Source organism: Pseudorasbora parva, chromosome 2, assembly GCF_024679245.1.
Source record: "Pseudorasbora parva isolate DD20220531a chromosome 2, ASM2467924v1, whole genome shotgun sequence".
Lineage (NCBI taxonomy): Eukaryota > Metazoa > Chordata > Actinopteri > Cypriniformes > Gobionidae > Pseudorasbora > Pseudorasbora parva.
In genome coordinates this window covers 61,503,431-61,522,093 of record NC_090173.1, presented here as the reverse complement: position 1 = coordinate 61,522,093, position 18,663 = coordinate 61,503,431, and the positions used below count along the sequence as shown (strand labels likewise).

At 46.7% G+C, this 18,663-nt stretch overlaps 2 protein-coding genes across 2 annotated transcripts in view; both read right to left on the bottom strand.

Annotated features, from left to right (window-relative positions):
• Positions 1-1,878: 1,878 nt before the first annotated feature.
• The window catches only part of LOC137049537 (uncharacterized), a 73,072-nt gene continuing 56,287 nt past the window's right edge, over positions 1,879-18,663 (bottom strand). The window contains exon 14 of the mRNA XM_067428088.1: positions 1,879-2,435. Within this exon, the coding sequence (XP_067284189.1) occupies positions 1,879-2,435 (557 nt within the window). The remainder of the gene's footprint in view (positions 2,436-18,663) is intronic.
• On the bottom strand, positions 3,755-10,089 carry LOC137089659 (uncharacterized). Its single transcript, XM_067453229.1, has 2 exons — positions 10,032-10,089; positions 3,755-9,801 (listed from the first exon to the last, which is right to left on the bottom strand). The coding sequence occupies exon 2, from the start codon at positions 9,602-9,604 to the stop codon at positions 3,755-3,757; it is 5,850 nt and encodes a 1,949-aa protein (XP_067309330.1). The 5' UTR covers positions 9,605-9,801; positions 10,032-10,089.

The window sequence follows — 18,663 nt, the reverse complement described above, 5'->3', positions numbered from 1 at the left end:
GCCCTCCCCGGACAGCACGCCAAATACACTTAATCTTTACTCTATTTAATTGATGCAAGTGTGAGCTTGTGAAATGGCCATTGGCCCATTCTCTATACACTCGAAGCTCATAGGGGCTCCCAGAAGTGATCCTACTTCGTTGGTGACGTCCAAAGTACTTCGCTGTTCCCTCCTTCAGGGAACAAGGGTTACATGCGTAATCAAGAGATTTTCCAGGTACAGCAGGTTTCTTTAATATGTAGAAACACTGGCAGAGATCATAATCAAGTGGGATTGGAAGGTCAAAGTTAATCGTATAGATCACATGGGTCACTCGTCTTCTGAACTGCTCCTAGATGCAGAAGAAGCTAATGAGGGTGTTTTACATTACACAATCATTTACTCTCCGTGCTCTGATTAAAGAGAAGTTTATTAATATATTGAATTATTTGTGCTGACTACAGGACTGAGAGCATGACAGATATAGAAAGAAAACGCCAACATTATTCACCACAACACTCTCAGAAAAACACTACATTATGAATTCAAAACCATGGTATTACCACAGTTCATGTAGAAAAACATGGTTTCATCATGTCAGGAGACTTTCTAGCTCCAGACAACCTCATACTTTCACTGATCAAGAGTTTACAGTATGATCTGGGGTCAGTTGTTCAAAACATTTAATCTGGATCAAAATTATCTGGATTTGGAAATCCCATGTTTTGCTATCCAGGATCAGGTAATCCATTTTACTGTTGTGCTGGTTTTTCAAAGCAAAATTGGATTGGATCACCCTGATCCAGATACACACTTTTTCAGATAAACAAATCTGGATTACTAGTGCTCTATGGAGCCCCTGGAGGGACAAACTGATGGAAAAAATATGAGTTGAAAAAAAAAGAAATTTAAATGCTTTTGCGTTCTCTCAGAAACGTTTTTTCGTAGCATTGGCTCGCAAAGAACTTTTGACTGGTTCATCTCTTATAATTGATGAGAAGTAAAAAGTCTTATAAGTGATAAATGCTGTTTGGGGATTATATTATGGAAGCGAAATCTTTGCAAAAGGCATAAGAGGTGGCCTAATGTCTACTTCTGATTTATTACTTTAACAATTAGCCTAACTAATCAAGAGCTAAATAAAATATGTGTATAAAATTAAATCATCTGAGGCCAGTTGTTCAAAGGTAAACTGATCGGATTTTAGTTTTCGGATCGGAAAAAAGTCATTTGTTGTAACATCGATAAATGTAAATTATTACTAAATGTAAAAATATTTGTGGATTATATGACACAAATGTTGTATTTTTTGACCAGTTTTAAAGGTTTACTACATTTTCTTCCTGGAATCCACCTTGAAATCCTACCCCCTGTTGGGATCAGGATAATCCTGTTTTTTTTAAATCAAATTTATCCATATCCTACTGACAAGTTTTGAACAACACGAACTGAAGGTTTGATCCAGATTGAAACTAGGATTGGATTATGTGATCTAATCTGATTTCAGATTCCTTCTTTACCTTTTGAACAACCGAAGAACAACTGGCCCCAGATGATTCGATTTTATTTATTTTTACATTTATTAATACATTTACATTTATCGATTTTACAACAAATTACTTTTTTATTGAATTAAACATTTTAATGAAAGGTAAGTTTGATAGTAATAATAAAAAGATTTATGTGACACTACCATAAAGACTAAATGACGGAGTTTGAGAAAAGTACAGATACACACCATCACTCATCGTGACTCACACACTCACACACACTGATCTGACGGTCTATATGAGGATATCATGAAGAGAAAATAAGACCCTATACCATATCAATGTTACTGGTTTATCATTCAGCTCAAAGCATTATGGGCAGAATCTCTCGACAATCTATTGTGATTCATCAACACAGTTTCACTGATGATCCTCGACCAAAGCCAAACCCAGCATAGAGTGGTTGAGTGAATGTGGTCTGGACTGTGCGGATAAGGCTTATTGTGTCAGAGATGCTGTAAAAGGACAAAGTTCCTGCACTGTGATCCACATACACTCGTATTCCACAGCGATCTACTCTACTGTAACCTATTCTACAGATGGGCTTTACAGGGAGTTTAGTCCATATGTCGTTGTGTCTGAATGAGCAACTGGTGGAAGAGCAGAACAAACTCCAAGACTGATCATTGTATCCAAACAAACACTCTTTACCGTTTCCCTTCCTGATGATGCTCTCATATGACACTGATATAGACACAAATAATTCCCCACTCCACTCAATCTCCCAGAAACAGCGTCCACACACACTCTCTCTACACAACACCTGAGTATAATAATCAAATCTGTCTGGATGATCAGGATATGGTTGAAGCTGTAAGCTTCGAGGGAAAGTAATCACTCTGTTTCTCTCAGACAGATGGAGGAGTTTATTCACTGTGTTCATATCTGGAGTGAGGCGGTGGGAATCTGTTGAAGAGAAAACACACCAGAATCAGGAATTATCTTTTAACATTAACAAAGATACATAAATGCTTTATATATGCAGTTCATTGTTAGTTCATGTTCACTAATTGCAAAAAAATGAAACTTATTGTAAAGTGTTACCAATTCTGTTTAGTACACTGTGACAGCTGGCTTCTGTGCATGAGCTTTGTGTGTATGCATGCTCGTAAAACATGTCAATTAACACTGGCAAGGTGTGCAGCCACATCTCTCTTACACAGTTCAGAAGCGGTTAAAATTGCAAATAAACAAGTCTAAGTGTAATATGTTATGATCGGATGGTGGATTGGAGAGATGAACGACAGACATGCTCAGCATGTTCACTTATTTTACTGTCTTTTACTGTTTTAGTGCTCAAACACAAACGGAGAACTCACGTACATAACAACTGGACGTGGCTTAATATTACAGGCAATAAGCACATTTAATACACTCCTTCCCCTTAAGATTTAGACAGTGTAGAAGATTTGTATTATTGAATTTAATGTAAAATAAGCTGTATATAAGACACTATTAGATATTGGCTGTTTGCTGAGGTTGTGTTTGCCATGTATTAAGTTTGTGTGGACGTTGACAACGTGCTTGAAAATGACATGTAGAAGATGCATGATGGACAGAAAAAGATCATGGAATGTGGTGACTAGGGGTGTAACGATTCGGTTAACAACGATTCTGTAATGGGGCTCTACTGGTTATGGAAATTTGTCACCAATATGGGGTGTCTAGTCAGGACACGGAAGGCAGGGATATTCATTGAAGGGTTTAATATATATCATTTAACATACAGATGCACAGGCACTATTCTCTTTGGTGCTTTACAGTGTAAGTATGGTTCTAAAGGAAAGGAATAAACATAGATATTTACTATCATAAGCACAATTGAGGCTAATAACTCTCCCTAGCTACTTAAATCAACAGTGCTAAACATATCCTGAAATGTAAACTACAATACAAAATAGCATACAAGCTACACATACAGTACAACAGAGATAAAGGCTGTCACTGACTGTAAAACTCAACTATAAATTACTTATATTAACATATGTGATATAATTATAACTTACTTGTTGTCACTGACGCACACGAACACAACCTGAAGCTTTACTTATAAAGTGAAACTAAACTGACGCATTCTCTGCAAGCCAGGACATGTTGCAACATGTTTGAAAGGGGGCGTGGTCTGAGCGAACACTCGCTGTACATGCTCTGGCCCGATCCACATCACTTGAGCCTTTTGCACAGCCGCCCCATAATTCACGATGTGAATTATCTTCTAGAAAGGCTCAACTCTCCACCGGAACTGTTGTCGAGACATCATCCGGGATGGCCGGCAGCTCAATGAGCTTGGCCACTGGTCTGGTGTAGGTCCTCTTGTCCACCTGCACCTCAGCAGTCCTAACTTTACCATCAACACTCCTAATGGTCTTGGTGACTCTTCCCACAGGCCACAACGCACGAGGTAACCTTTGGTCAATTACCATCACCACTGTACCAACAGTGAGGTTCTCTGTATCCTTTACCCATTTCTGCCTTGACTGCAAGAAAGGTAAGTAGTTCCGTATGAAATGGGTCCAAAACTGGTCAGCTAACACCTGACTGTGCCGCCATCTTCTCCGACTGAGAATCTCAGACTCAGGGTACACCACTTGAGGAAGTGAAGAGTCAGGCCGCCCCATGAGGAGGTAGTTAGGGGTTACGGGATCCACATCGGCTACATCTGTCGACACATAGCCCAGCGGCTTGGAGTTGAGGATTCCCTCTACCTCAATCAGAACTGTCTGCAAGACTTCTTCGGTCACTGTCTGTGCTCCAAGAGTAACGTAGAGCGCAGCCTTAACGGATCTAACTTCCCGCTCCCAGGCTCCACCAAAGTGAGGTGCATTTGGGGGGTTAAACTGGAAACGGATCTGGTGCTTAGACAACTTGGTCTGCAGCTCTTTGCACATGACCTCAAAACTTGCTCTGAGCTCACACTCCCCTCCACGGAAGTTGGTCCCACAGTCAGAGAGAAGCTCGAAGGGAGTTCCCCGTCTAGCGATGAACCTTCTGAGTGACATAAGGAACGAGTCGGTATCCATGTTGGGCAGCACCTCCAAGTGAATACACCTGGTGGTCATACACTTAAAAACTATTCCCCATCTCTTTTCGGTACTCCGACCTCGCTTGACCTGGAACGGACCAAAGCAATCTACTCCTGTTGAATAAAATGGGGGCTTCAGGAGGCGGAGACGACAAGGGGGCAAATCTGCCATCTTGGGAATAACTGGCTTTGCTCTCCATTTCTGGCACTCCGGGCAGGATCTCTGATGACGACGCACAGCTTCGCGGCCTTGGAGGATCCAAAACTTGCGTCGGAGCTCTGCAAAGACCCTCTCAGATCCAGAATGGAGTAACTTGTTGTCATACTGTCGTATGATAAGTTTGGTAATATGGTGCTTAGGTTCTAGCACAATTGGGTGTACGACATCTTCTTCCAGACTGGTAGAACGGCGCAATCTACCACCTACTCGTATAAGGCCCCTAGAGACGTCGTACTCTGGAGCAAGTGACAAGAGCCGACTGCTGGATGGAAGTGCTTTCCCTGTTTTTAAGCACTTGACTTCGTCTGGAAAGCTATCATACTGTGCTCTCTGAAGGATTCGGAGTTCTGCTTCTGCATAGTCATCTGCACTGAGGCCGCTTGACTGGGAGGCCGCCCCATGCAGTGACCTAGTCGTTGCCTCAAGGAGATCTTCAAAGGTAGAGTGGTCTTCAGCGGCTGGGATCTCTGATCCAGTAATGACTGACATAATGCCACAGAACGCAGACCTCTTCATTTCTGTCTCATCTTGGACCTCCACGAAAGAAGTTGTGGCTGGCCAACTCTCACGTGGTAGCTGAAGGAAGGCAGGACCTTGGCTGAATTGATTTGGCTTGGCTAGGTTGGAGAGTGTCATCCCTCTGGTGATAGCGTCGGCAGGGTTATTCTGTGTGTCCACATACCTCCATGACCGGTGATCCGTCAGCTCCTGAATCTCAGATACACGAGTCCCTACAAACACCTTGTATCTGCAGGACTCTGACTGTATCCAGGTAAGTACTGTGGTGGAGTCAGACCACAACACTGTGTCTCTCAACTGAAGGGTGAGCTCTCTCTGGATCATCTGGGCAAGCTGAGCTCCGGTAAGGGCGGCACAGAGCTCAAGGCGTGGGATTGACTGTTGTTTCTTCGGTGCCACTCTTGAGCGTGCCAGCACAAAAGCTACTTGGACTTGGCCATGAGGATCCTCACCTCGTAGGTAAGCAACTGACCCATAAGCAGACTCTGACGCATCACAAAAGACGTGAAGTTCGAGGGTGATGGCACTTACATCCACAGCAAGTGGGAAGTAACTCCGGGAGAGACTGACCATCGGGAGCTGAGGGAGCTCTTCTTCCCATGTAGTCCAAGCTTGCAGGAGGTCGACCGGTAAGTTTGGGTCATCCCAGTCGCGGTCTTTGGTCCACAGTCTCTGGACCAAAACTTTGGCCCTTGTGGTGAAGGGCAGGATATGACCTAGGGGATCATACTGGCTTGCTAATATCTTATAGATATTTCGCATGGTCGTCTTGCTTGGGGCAACCGGGCGATGCCTGTAATGGAGTGTGTCCTGCATGAAGTGCCAACTGAGTCCTAGAGTCATCTCTTGAGCTTCACCATGCGTCTGAGAAACCCATCTTTCGCTGCTGTCAGACTTGGCCTCCTTAGGAAGGTTGCGAATCACCTCTGGCTGGTTACTGGCCCACTGACGAATATCGAAGCCACCTGCAACTAGAAGGGTCCTAAGTCTCGTCACAAGGTTCCTGGCTTCTACTACGGTGGGTAGACTCTGCAGGCAATTATCGACATAGAAACACTGTTCTACACTGTGGTGGACATTTTCCCCTGGTTGACTTGTCTCAGTGACGTGTTTCTGAAGAGCGAAGATCGCGCAGCAGGGACTGCACGTCGTCCCGAATGGCAGGACATCCCACTGGTAAACTGATGGTTGTTTGTCAGTCTTTAGATCTCTCCAAAGGAACCTCAACAAGGGCTTGTCTCTATCCAGCAGGCGGACCTGGTGAAACATCCCTTTAATGTCTCCACTTACTGCGACTCGATGCTCTCTGAAGCGCAGGAGGACTCCAAGGAGTGAGGGACCTAAGGTTGGACCAGGAAGTAGGTAATCATTCAGACTTTGTCTGCCCAGCTGAAAGCTGCAGTTGAAGACAATCCGTTCCTTTCCATTATGTCTGACCATGTGGTGAGGCAGAAACCACGACTCCTCTGATGAGTCCGCCTCGCAGGAGTCAATCTTGGTGACGTACCCAGCAATCTCCAGTTTCTTGATCTCTTCCTGGTAGGTAGATGCACGCAGTGGGTCTTGTACTAACCTCTTCTCTGTGTTTCGCAGGTTCTTCATCACAACTTCCTTTGAAACTTGCATCTTGGGCATGTTTGGGACTCGTAGAAGGGGTGTAGCATACCGATGCACTCCATTTACCTCTACACGGATGGTCTCAGACTCTAACAGGTCCACTGAGTACTTGTCCTGCCTCGATCTAGTCACCAATCTCTCACTTTTGAAAGGCAGTGTATCTAACTGCCACAACCGTTCAACTTGACTGAACAGCTCAACAGAAGGGGAGGAAACTGTGGTGAACAAGCACCGTGTGGAGGGAAGCTGTTTCTGTAAGTATTTTGCTGGACCCTGAAGTGTCCATCCGAGCTTAGTCTTGACTGCTGCAGGACCACCAGGGGGACCGAGCTGCACTGGCTCAATCGGAACGATCAGATCAGCATTATCCGATCCAATTAGGAGGGTTGGTTGCGCTCCATCGATAGCTGGGATTGCCAGACCTCGTAGATGTCGATATCTTCTCTGGAGCTGGGTAACTGGGTAGCTGTACTGTGAGAGGCCTAGGTGTTCACCTGTGAATGCGCCTTGAATGGAGAACCTCTTTGTTGGTTGGGAAGCTGGAGTGATCGTGAAAGACACACGTGAGCCTGACAGTATCTTGATGTCTTGTCGGATAGTACGGAGTGTGAGGTCTTCTGCTTGACCCTGTACTCCCAGACGGCGTGCTGCAGACGAAAGCAGGATGGTTCTCTCAGAGCCATCATCCAGAACTGCATACGTGTCCAGCACTTTATCCTGGTATTGCAAATTGACTCTGACAATCTTTAATAGCACATGGCTATATCTATTTGGCTGATCCAGGTAGTGAGTCTCTGCTGTCGATGTGATGGTAGGCTCATTCTCACTCCTCTGGTTGACCTCGTGAAGAATGGAAAGGTGTTTCGACTTACAAAAGCGACACGGCTTCTTGAGGTCACAGGCAGAAGCTAGGTGAGATCGTCCGCATCTCCAGCACCTTCTCTTGACTTTAATCCAGTCCACCATCTCTGCTTTAGTAAGCTTAGCGAAACTCTCACATTGGCTGAGGTAGTGTTCTGCCTCGCAGTAAGGGCAGTATATCTTGCCCTTCCCTTGGATCCGGTTAGAATGAGCTGCTTGGGAGGGTGTGTCGAATGGATGGTTACTGGAGTTACCTGTCCCATGCATAACAGTAGTAATCTTAACCTTGGATTTCTGCTGCTTGAATTCTCTCTTATCCTTCTCACTGTGAGTTTGAAGTGAAGGCTCAATGTCCAGGCATCTGACCTCTGCCTTCAGCCACTCTGAAAAGTCAGTGAGCGTTAGCTTCAGCTTATCCGGGTCCTTCCTATACTGTTGACGACGAAATCTGTCTTGCTGGTGCTTGGGCAGCCTGCTTAGAAGGCGCTTCACATTGGATCCGCAGTGGAGTTCCTCATGGCCTTCGTCTCTGAGAGCTTTCAGCATCCCAACAAGCGACTGCACTCTGATGGAGAACTCATCAAGAGCTCTATCATCACGGATGGGGGGTAGGCGTTCCATGTCCTCTATCTCCTTCAGCACAAACTGATATGGTCGTCCATAGCGTTCATCCAGTGATTTCAGAGCTTCAGAGTAGGGCATATTAGATTCTGCATGAGCTAGCACAAGGCGATGTGCAGGTGGCACCTTGACATGCTTCAGCAAGATTGCATACTTATAGTGCTCGGACTGAGAAGGATGAAGGAGTGTGCTAAGGGAAAGGCGTAGCTCCACATATTGAGCTCTATCCTCCTTGGTGAAGTCAGGAAATGTTGGGCCTTCTATATTGGGGGGTGCATACTGATACCCATAGGAGGGATAATGGGCCAACATGGCTGGGTTCCCTTGGTAGAAGGATTGGGGTACATAAGGAGGCTGATGTATCGACTGGTGCACAGGTGAAGGCCTAATCTGTTCGAGAGCTGGATTCACATGCAGCGATCTGGGAGGGGCAACATGTGGAAGATAGATTTGAGGCTCAGGTGGCACCAGATGTGGATTTCCCAACTGAGATTCCCTAACTTTCTCATGTTGGCTGCCGAGTGTGGCTGCATTGGGCTTACAATTACCTGATATGGGGTAAGATAAGAGTGAGCCATGTGATGAGGCACCTGCTGACTGCTGTAGGCCCTGGGATGGCCTTTTGGGTGGTTCATGTTCAGTTTCTTGCTTGATAGCTTGAACATCATAGCGTGGGTCGAGCGTGGGCGGAGGGGGCTGAATGACTCGGCTGAGAGGTGGAGGAAGTGTCACTTGTTCTAGCTGGTGGGTTAACTCTGCAGCTACACTTGGGTGATCCTCAGTTCTATGGTGGTGAGGAGGAGTAAGGACTGGGAAAGGCTGTGGCTCACCTCCTCTGTCTGTATGGAGTTGCCGTACTGGGGTCTGATGCCGTGATGACCTCCTTGACCACTGAGCTGAGGTCTGAGGGGAATGGTGCTGCAGGAGAAGCTCCAAAAGCTCTGTTTGTTTCTTGGCCGTTTCACTCTGTTGCCGCGCTGTCTCCAAAACCTGATGAACAATGGCTTCATTTGCATTCTGCATTGGTGGCATTGAAGATATGCTTTTAGCAGGACTGAGTAGCTCCCTCTCCTCTTCGTGCCTGTGCATCTGTGCTAAGCTATTCTGATCTGTATATTCAACTAAAAAATCATCCAGATATCTTGGGCGTTGCACTGAGCGTTTGGGGCGCACAGGTGAAACAGGTAGGCTGATTCCTTCTTTTCTGGTTGCCATATCATTGACTCTAATCCGGCTCGAAGGACCATAAATTGTAATGGGGCTCTACTGGTTATGGAAATTTGTCACCAATATGGGGTGTCTAGTCAGGACACGGAAGGCAGGGATATTCATTGAAGGGTTTAATATATATCATTTAACATACAGATGCACAGGCACTATTCTCTTTGGTGCTTTACAGTGTAAGTATGGTTCTAAAGGAAAGGAATAAACATAGATATTTACTATCATAAGCACAATTGAGGCTAATAACTCTCCCTAGCTACTTAAATCAACAGTGCTAAACATATCCTGAAATGTAAACTACAATACAAAATAGCATACAAGCTACACATACAGTACAACAGAGATAAAGGCTGTCACTGACTGTAAAACTCAACTATAAATTACTTATATTAACATATGTGATATAATTATAACTTACTTGTTGTCACTGACGCACACGAACACAACCTGAAGCTTTACTTATAAAGTGAAACTAAACTGACGCATTCTCTGCAAGCCAGGACATGTTGCAACATGTTTGAAAGGGGGCGTGGTCTGAGCGAACACTCGCTGTACATGCTCTGGCCCGATCCACATCACTTGAGCCTTTTGCACAGATTCGATTCGTATCACGATTTGAGGTTGTTGATATGATTTAAGGACGATATTGGTTCATTTAGAACGATATGATCTGAAACGATTCAGTGACTTGAAATCAATTCAGTAACTTTTTAGCCAAAAATTTAAATCAGTGTGACTGTTTTATTTCAACCGAATCGAATCGTTGTTAAACCGAATCGTTACACCCCTAGTGGTGACGTATGAGCCAGGAAGCCAACTGGAAAACTAGCTGAAGGTTGTTACCATTTCGGGAAAGCAGCTGTGTATATATGCCAGGTAAACCAATAAACTGGAGTTGTCTCCTGCAGGAGAGACTCGGCTTTTGTGAATAAAGTCTTTCTGAAATCAAATGATCTTTGGGAAATTATTTTTGCAAGAAGAAAATTTCCAACAACAGTGGGTTAATGTGCACTGTAAAAATGATTTCTATCACTTTCAGTTTCTGTTATTAGTCTTGACTTCAGATCTGAGACATTTATGATTTTCACAAATTCATTTTACATTAGCAAATCTGAACTTGATTTATGATTCTTAACCTGTTTTACAAAAGATCTGTATTGAGGAAATCTTGAGTTTGTTGCTAAACTCATGAAGCAACATCTCATGAAGCTTCGGTTAGTAAGCATAGACAGAGCACAACACAGTGTTACACACTCTGACGATAAAAGAGCAATGAAACAAACAGGGTCAACAGACAAGGAGAAGAAGAAGAGGAGTGAGGATGTGTGGTGGAAAGGTACAGAGGCAAAACTGAGGAAGAGATAGAGATTTTTTTGATGAAATAAGGGCCACTATTGTGGATCAAAACTTTCACACTGATTTAAATTTTTGGCTAAAAAGTTACTGAGTTGATTTCAAGTGAATGAATCGTTTCAGATCATATCGTTCTAAATGAACCAATATCGTCCTTAAATCATATCAACAACCTCAAATCGTGATACGAATCGAATCGTTGTTAACCGAATCGTTACACCCCTAGTCATGACCTTACGGCCGAGACGGGTCAAAAGGTACAACCGAATGTTGGGAGAAATGAAACCTTTGCGTAAGTTCTGCCAGAAAGATTCAATGTTCTGTCACTTTTCACGTCACACCTAACCAATCATGTCCTAATTCATAGTATAAAATATGGTCACTTACCAAAAGGAGGACACTTTGCAGCATTTAATCAGGCAAGAATAGTTAAATAGGACTCTGGTGTACTCGCAACTACAATACAATTTTGTCCATCATATCGATGCTATCATGATACAGTAGGGCTGTGAATCTGGGTAGGCAGTAGGGCTGTCAAAATTGCTCAAAAATGACATTTGAATATTCCCTCTAAAACAAACACGACTATTCGAACATCTGGCCGCGCATTTTGTCAATGACGCGCATTACCTCAATAACAGGACAAATTAATACAAAGAGACATTAACAACTTGTATAGGTAGTCTATTTAAGTTTATACATATTTGACAACGTATTACTTACACAAAAGAGCTTTTTCCTTGACATGGTAAATAATCTCACCAGTGAAAGCAGTGCATTTATCCTTTATTCATGCAACATCTCTTCAGTCAGTACAGTAGCCCTACATTTTAGTAATGTTTCTGTTTAACGTTAAATAAAATGAGGCATGGTATGCTAACTGCATATAACATAGCTTGCATATAACTTTATCTCGCGGCTCAACAATTTTACCTCCTACCGACCAAAATCCAACGTACTTCCAGACATGGCTTTTTAGATTTTGGAGTGAAAATCTCTTTCTCTGCTGCGGTCGTGTTGGGCTCTGCACTTTCTGCCATCTTCCCCTGCAGGACGCGTCCACTTTCAGCAGTGACAGTGCGACTCCTGTGACCGGTCCCTGAAACCCCATGTGCGTGCTCACTCGCAAAGCAGACATCCGCGCCTCTACTACCGCGGCGGGGGAGTTTTTTACATTTTTTATTTGAATATTAATTTTCACCTTCGAAATTCGTTTTTTAAAAACTATTCGAATATATATTCGAATTTAGAATATTCGTTGACAGCCCTAGTAGGCAGCGAATCGATTCAACTCACGATTCATAGGTTTTCGATTCGAGAATGATTTTTGGCAATTCAGAACGATTCGATTCAGATTTGGGCCACTTTTACCTGCAGTGTGAACGGGGGCCTTAGTCGGTGTGTTAATTACACAGCGGCCTTCCGATGTCAGAGAGTGCACAACAAACCCAGAGACACTTTACAATAAGCTTCATTAGTTAACATGAACTAATAATGAACTGCTAGCACTAACACTAATAACTCATGTTAATAAAGATGAACTAATGCTTAACAGAGGTGTTGTTCGCTAACTAATGCATTAACTAATGAAACATTGTAAAGTGTTACCAAAAAAAAAAAAAAAAAACAGTTACACTTTACAATGTTTCATTAGTTCCCTTTCGGGGAACTCGAGCTGCGTCGAAACGCTGTGAGAACGCCTCTGCGTTAATGCGTCGTGAAGCGCCTGTAGAACCATTCCATCGGAAAAAAGATCGATCGTCGGCGTGATGACGTCATCGACCGGAAGCTATAAAACGTCCGTGAAAACAAACAGGAACTAGCTTCTGAGCCTTCAGCAAGCGATCTGTGTGAACCTGTCTGTCTATTTGGTGTTTTTGTCTGTCTATTGAAAGAGTTTTTCCAACCTTTGTTAAATATTCCTTATATTTACAAAAAAGAGAAAATAAATAGATAGAGAAATGGCGAGTGAAAGCAGTCAGTTCAAGAGGTGTGTACATCCCTGCCCACGCTACATCACGAGCGGGGATACACACTCTCTTTGTGTTGCCTGCTTGGGAGCGCAGCATGCCCAGGCAGCCCTCGAGGGGGCTGCTTGCGAGCACTGTGAGCGTATGCCACTGAGAACGCTGCGCTCCCGCCGGGCACTCTTCGAGGAGGGTGCCTCGGCTCGTGTTCCCCGCGGCTCTGGTCCCGCTGCTGCCGAGGCAGAGCGGAGGCTGCAGTCGTGGGGTTCACAATTGGATGTTGCAGAGGGGTTTGAGACGGGCGCTGCCTTATCTCTGCCCTCACCTGCTCCATCCAGCGGTTCTTCTCGGGGCTTGGAAGCACGCATTGCGGTTTCTTCCCCCCCGAGAGAGCCGCCGGTGCTCCAACTATCCAGCTCCGAGGAGGTGGACGTTGAGAGCATCGCGACTGAAGATTCGCCACTTCAGTCCCCTGCGAGTGAGGAGCTCGTTGAGGTTCTAACGCGAGCTGTGGCCAGATTAAATATTGACTGGCCCGTAGAGAGATCTGAGGCAGGAAGAAAGAGATCTAGCAAATTAGATGAAAGATTCCTGCCCGCTCGCGCTTCAGAACCTCAGCGGCGGGGCCTGCCATTCTTCCATGATTTGCACACCGAGGTGGCAACATCATGGAGGAGACCGGCATCATACCGTGTGTTCAGCCCTCAGACTTCGGTCTACAGCAACATCATGGGGCTGAAGCACTACGGTTATGGGGCGATGCCAAAGGTAGAAGAGACGCTCGCGAGCCATCTCTCGCCTTCCTCGGCATCGTCCCTGAAGGCCCCGACTTTGCCCACCAGACCATTAAAAACAACGTCGGCACTGGTGGGCAAAGCGTACTCGGCGGCAGGTCAGGCTGCTGCATGCCTGCATACCATGGCTATAATGCAGGCTTATCAGGCTGACCTGCTCAGGGACTTAGATGGACGTGATGAAGTGGGGGGTGATGTCATAAATGAGCTAAGAACAGCAGCTGATCTGACTCTGGGCCACCAAAGAGACGGCCAGATGTGTTGGCCGCTCTATGGCAGCATTGGTGGCTACGGAGAGACATTTATGGCTCAACCCCACTGAAATCAAGGAGAGGGAGAGAGCTTCCTGCTCGACGCGCCGCTGTCTCCTGGTGGCCTCTTCGGTGACGCAGTACACACTGTCACCGAGAGGTTCCAGGAGTCAAAGAAACAAGCTGCGGCGCTAAAGCAGTTTCTCCCTCTCCGGGTCCAGGTCCCTGGGGCTGCCGCTGACATCAGGCAGCCTAAGCCGAGTACGAGCTCCGCTCACAGGGCGCAACAAAAACAGAGCGTCGCCGCTCGAGCTCCCCCTCAGCGCGGGGACGAGGGGCGGCGCTCTCAGGCGAGGCCTTCGAGGGGCAGGGCTGATCTGCGGACAGTCCTGATCGCCAAGAAGGCCTCGTCGAAGCGTTCCTGACGCCAGAAGCGTCAGGACGCTGAGGGTGGTTCCCCCCGTAGGGAAGCGGTGTTTACCCCTGCTAACGGTACCCGCTTCCCTACGGCACCCTCGGGGGGCCGCGCTGCCAACCCCGCCGCAATGCCGGGGCGCAGTCGGTCTCCGCGGGCCACCCGAGGGTGGTCCGCACCCCCTCCGGGGGGTCCCCGAGCAGTCAAGTCAGTCGTTCCCTGCCGGTCTGCCGCTTCAGGGCACTGCATTTGTTGCTCAAAATACACCAGAGGCCAGCCTCGAGAGGCTGGTTCCCTTAGTAGATTTTCTAGACGAATGGAAACGTCTATCAAATATATCTCGTTGGGTCCTGCAGATAGTAGAAAGGGGGTACGCCATTCAATTCAAAAGTCGGCCACCTCCTTTCTGCGGTGTCCTACCTACAGAGGTGGGCCCGGAGCAGGCTCTGGAAATGGCACAGGAAGTAGAGACACTCCTGCAAAAAGGGGCTATAGAGAGGGTTCCCCCTCCCAGCAGGGAGTCTGGCTTTTACAGCCGTTACTTCATCGTGCCGAAGAAGGATGGGGGCTTACGCCCGATATTAGATCTGCGGCTATTGAATCGCTCGGTGGCCAAGCTCAAATTCAAGATGCTTACACTCAGACAGATTGTAGCGCAGGTCAGATCGGAGGATTGGTTTGTCACCATAGACCTCAAAGATGCGTATTTTCATGTCTCCATCCTTCCACATCACAGGAAGTTCCTGAGGTTTGCCTTCGGGGGAGAGGCATACCAATATCGTGTACTTCCCTTCGGTCTAGCACTGTCACCCCGCACGTTCACCAAGTGTGTGGATGCAGCTCTGGCGCCGCTGCGTCTACAGGGCATCCGCATACTGAACTATATCGACGACTGGCTGATTCTAGCGAATACAGAGCAGATGGCGGTTCAGCATCGAGATGCTGTTCTCGCCCATATGTCGAAGCTGGGGTTGAGGCTGAACGCCAAGAAGAGTGTGCTTTCTCCGGCTCAGAGAACCACTTTTCTAGGTGTGAACTGGGACTCGGTAATTATGCGGGCGCAATTATCGCCAACACGCATAGCATCGATCCTGGCAGCCGCCAAAGAACAGAAGCTAGGCCGAGCCGTCACTGTGAAACGGTTCCAGAAACTGTTAGGTCTCATGGCAGCAGCGTCCAACGTGATACCTTTTGGCCTACTGTACATGAGGCCACTGCAGTGGTGGCTCAAAACAAAAGGGTTCTCCCCGAGGGGAAATCCGCTCCGCACGATCAAAGTCACGCGGCAATGCCTACGTGCTCTGGTCATGTGGAAAAACCCGGGGTTTTTATCTCAGGGTCCCGTGTTGGGGGCTCATGTTCGTCGCGTAACGCTAACGACAGACGCCTCTCTCACGGGCTGGGGGGCGACCATGAGTGGTCGCTCATCCCAGGGTCTATGGCAGGAACATCAGCGGCACTGGCACATAAATCGGCTAGAGATGCTCGCAGTGTTTCTTGCATTGAAACAGTTCCTGCCCGACCTCAGGGGCCACCATGTACTAGTCAGAACAGACAACACGTCCGTGGTGGCCTATATAAATCACCAGGGGGGTCTGAGGTCTCGTCCGTTGGACAAATTGGCACATCGGATCCTCCTGTGGGCCCAAGGGAAATTGCTGTCAATCAGGGCAGTATATATCCCGGGGGCCCTGAATCAGGAAGCAGACAGCCTGTCGAGACAGGGGCCGAGGCCCGGGGACTGGAGACTCCACCCAGAGGTGGTGGAGCTCCTTTGGAAGGTTTATGGGAAAGCGGAAATAGACCTGTTCGCTTCGGCGGAGAATTCTCACTGCCCGCAGTGGTTTTCTCTGACCCATCCGGCCCCGCTGGGGCTGGATGCCATGGTACAGGAGTGGCCGAGGCTGCCTCTGTACGCCTTCCCCCCGATTGTCTTGCTTCCAGGAGTTCTGGAGAGGGTACGCCGGGACGGGGCCCAGGTACTTCTAGTGGCTCCGAACTGGCCGACCCGAGTATGGTTTTCGGACCTAATATCTCTCCTGGAAGGCTCTCCGATGGAGATTCCGATCAGGAGGGATCTACTCTCTCAGGCAGGCGGGAGATTCCTGCACCCACGCCCAGAGATGTGGAAACTGTGGGCCTGGCCTCTGAGGGGGCTAGGCTCATAGAGGAAGGTCTCTCGGCCGAGGTCGTGGAGACCATCCTACACTCCAGAGCTCCGTCCACAAGGAAGCTGTACGCTTTGAAATGGAGACTTTTCTCAGCATGGTGCAGAGAACGCCAGTGGGACCCAGTTAACTGCCCGGTTGGTACAGTGCTGGAGTTCCTGCAGGAGAGGTTCTCGGCAGGGTTGACCCCCTCCACACTTAAGGTGTACGTGGCGGCCTTGGGTGCCTTCCACGTCCCTTGCAGTGGAGTGTCTTTGGGAAGACACCCTCTTAATTACACGCTTCCTTCGTGGCACATTAAGGTTGAGGCCAGTTATGCACTCGAGGGTCCCAGCATGGGACTTGGCCATTGTTTTGAGGGGCTTGTCCGGACCTCCGTTCGAACCTCTGGAGGAGGTTTCGGATAAGTTCCTCACCTTAAAAACTATCTTCCTTTTGGCCATTTCATCTCTTAAAAGGATAGGAGATATTCAGTCCCTGTCAGTAGGGCCCTCATGTCTAGAGTTTGCGCCAGGGATGGTGAAAGCATTTCTGCATCCCAGGCCGGGTTATGTCCCCAAGGTTCCTACGAGCCCACGGGGCCCCATCACTCTACAAGCCTTCTGTCCTCCTCCGTTTATGACGTCAGACCAGGAAAGGTTAAATCTGCTGTGTCCTGTGAGGGCACTGGATACTTATGTCCACAGAGCTGCCCTGTGGAGAAAATCGGAACAATTGTTTGTTTGCTTTGGACCCCCTAAGAAGGGGGCCCCAGTATCCAAGCAGAGGATGAGCAAGTGGGTGGTCGAGGCCATCTCACTTGCTTATGAAGCTACCGGGCAGCCATCTCCACTGGCTGTCCGGGCGCACTCAACCAGGGGTATGGCTGCTTCTAAAGCACTCTTGTCGGGGGCTTCCCTCCACGATATCTGCAACGCGGCCGGATGGTCGTCTCCTTCTACCTTCGTCAGGTTCTACGAACTAGACCTGGCATCTACAGTAGGGGCACAGGTACTCTCGTAACCGTGTGCGCTTCGGCTTCACACATACGAGACACTTGGTCCTATGGCGATGTGGGTATAAGCGTTCTCACAGCGTTTCGACGCAGCTCGAGTTCCCCGAAAGGGAACGTCTCAGGTTACGTATGTAACCCTAGTTCCCTGAGGGAACGAGACGCTGCGTCGCTTTGCCATACTCCCGGCGTGTCCGTGATCACTTACTTCAGGCTTTATCAGAAGTTAGTTCCTGTTTGTTTTCACGGACGTTTTATAGCTTCCGGTCGATGACGTCATCACGCCGACGATCGATCTTTTTTCCGATGGAATGGTTCTACAGGCGCTTCACGACGCATTAACGCAGAGGCGTTCTCACAGCGTTTCGACGCAGCGTCTCGTTCCCTCAGGGAACTAGGGTTACATACGTAACCTGAGACGTTTCCATTATTTAATTTATTCACCAACATGAACTAACAATGAGCAGTACATGTGTTACTGTGTTTGTTAATCTTTGTTAATGTTAGTTAATAAAAATACAGCTATTAACGCTAGTTCACAGTGCATTAATTAATGTTAACAAGATTTGAATAACGTATTAGTAAATGTTGAAATTAACATTAACAAAGAAAAATAAATGCTTCATAAGTTGCAGTTCATTATTGGTTGTTAACTAATGAACTAATGAACCTTTCTGTAAAGTGTTACCAAAACAAAACAAAAAAAACTTTTTTCCATTGTTAATTTTAGGTCCTATTATTATTTTATTGTTTTATTATTATAACACACTTTACCTTAATAGTCTATATAAAACGGCATTTGTAGAAATGTACATGAGCCAAATTTTAAAAAGACCGTAAAAGTATCGTTAGTTAGTGCTAACTATTGTGTATGATAGTGTTAATGGCTACACAACCTTATTAAAGTGTTCCAGGCATTAAGCAATGCTTCAATGGAGAGGAAACATCAGGCACGTTTCCAGCTAATCCTAAACTAACTTTTCTTCATGGAATAGAAAGAAAAGCCTTCTTTGTTCTCTTTATTCTGAACATTTTCCTAATGATAAATCTGAAGTAAACACGCCGGTGTCTACTGTTGCTATAGCATCGGATGCAACTTTAGTGCGCCTCT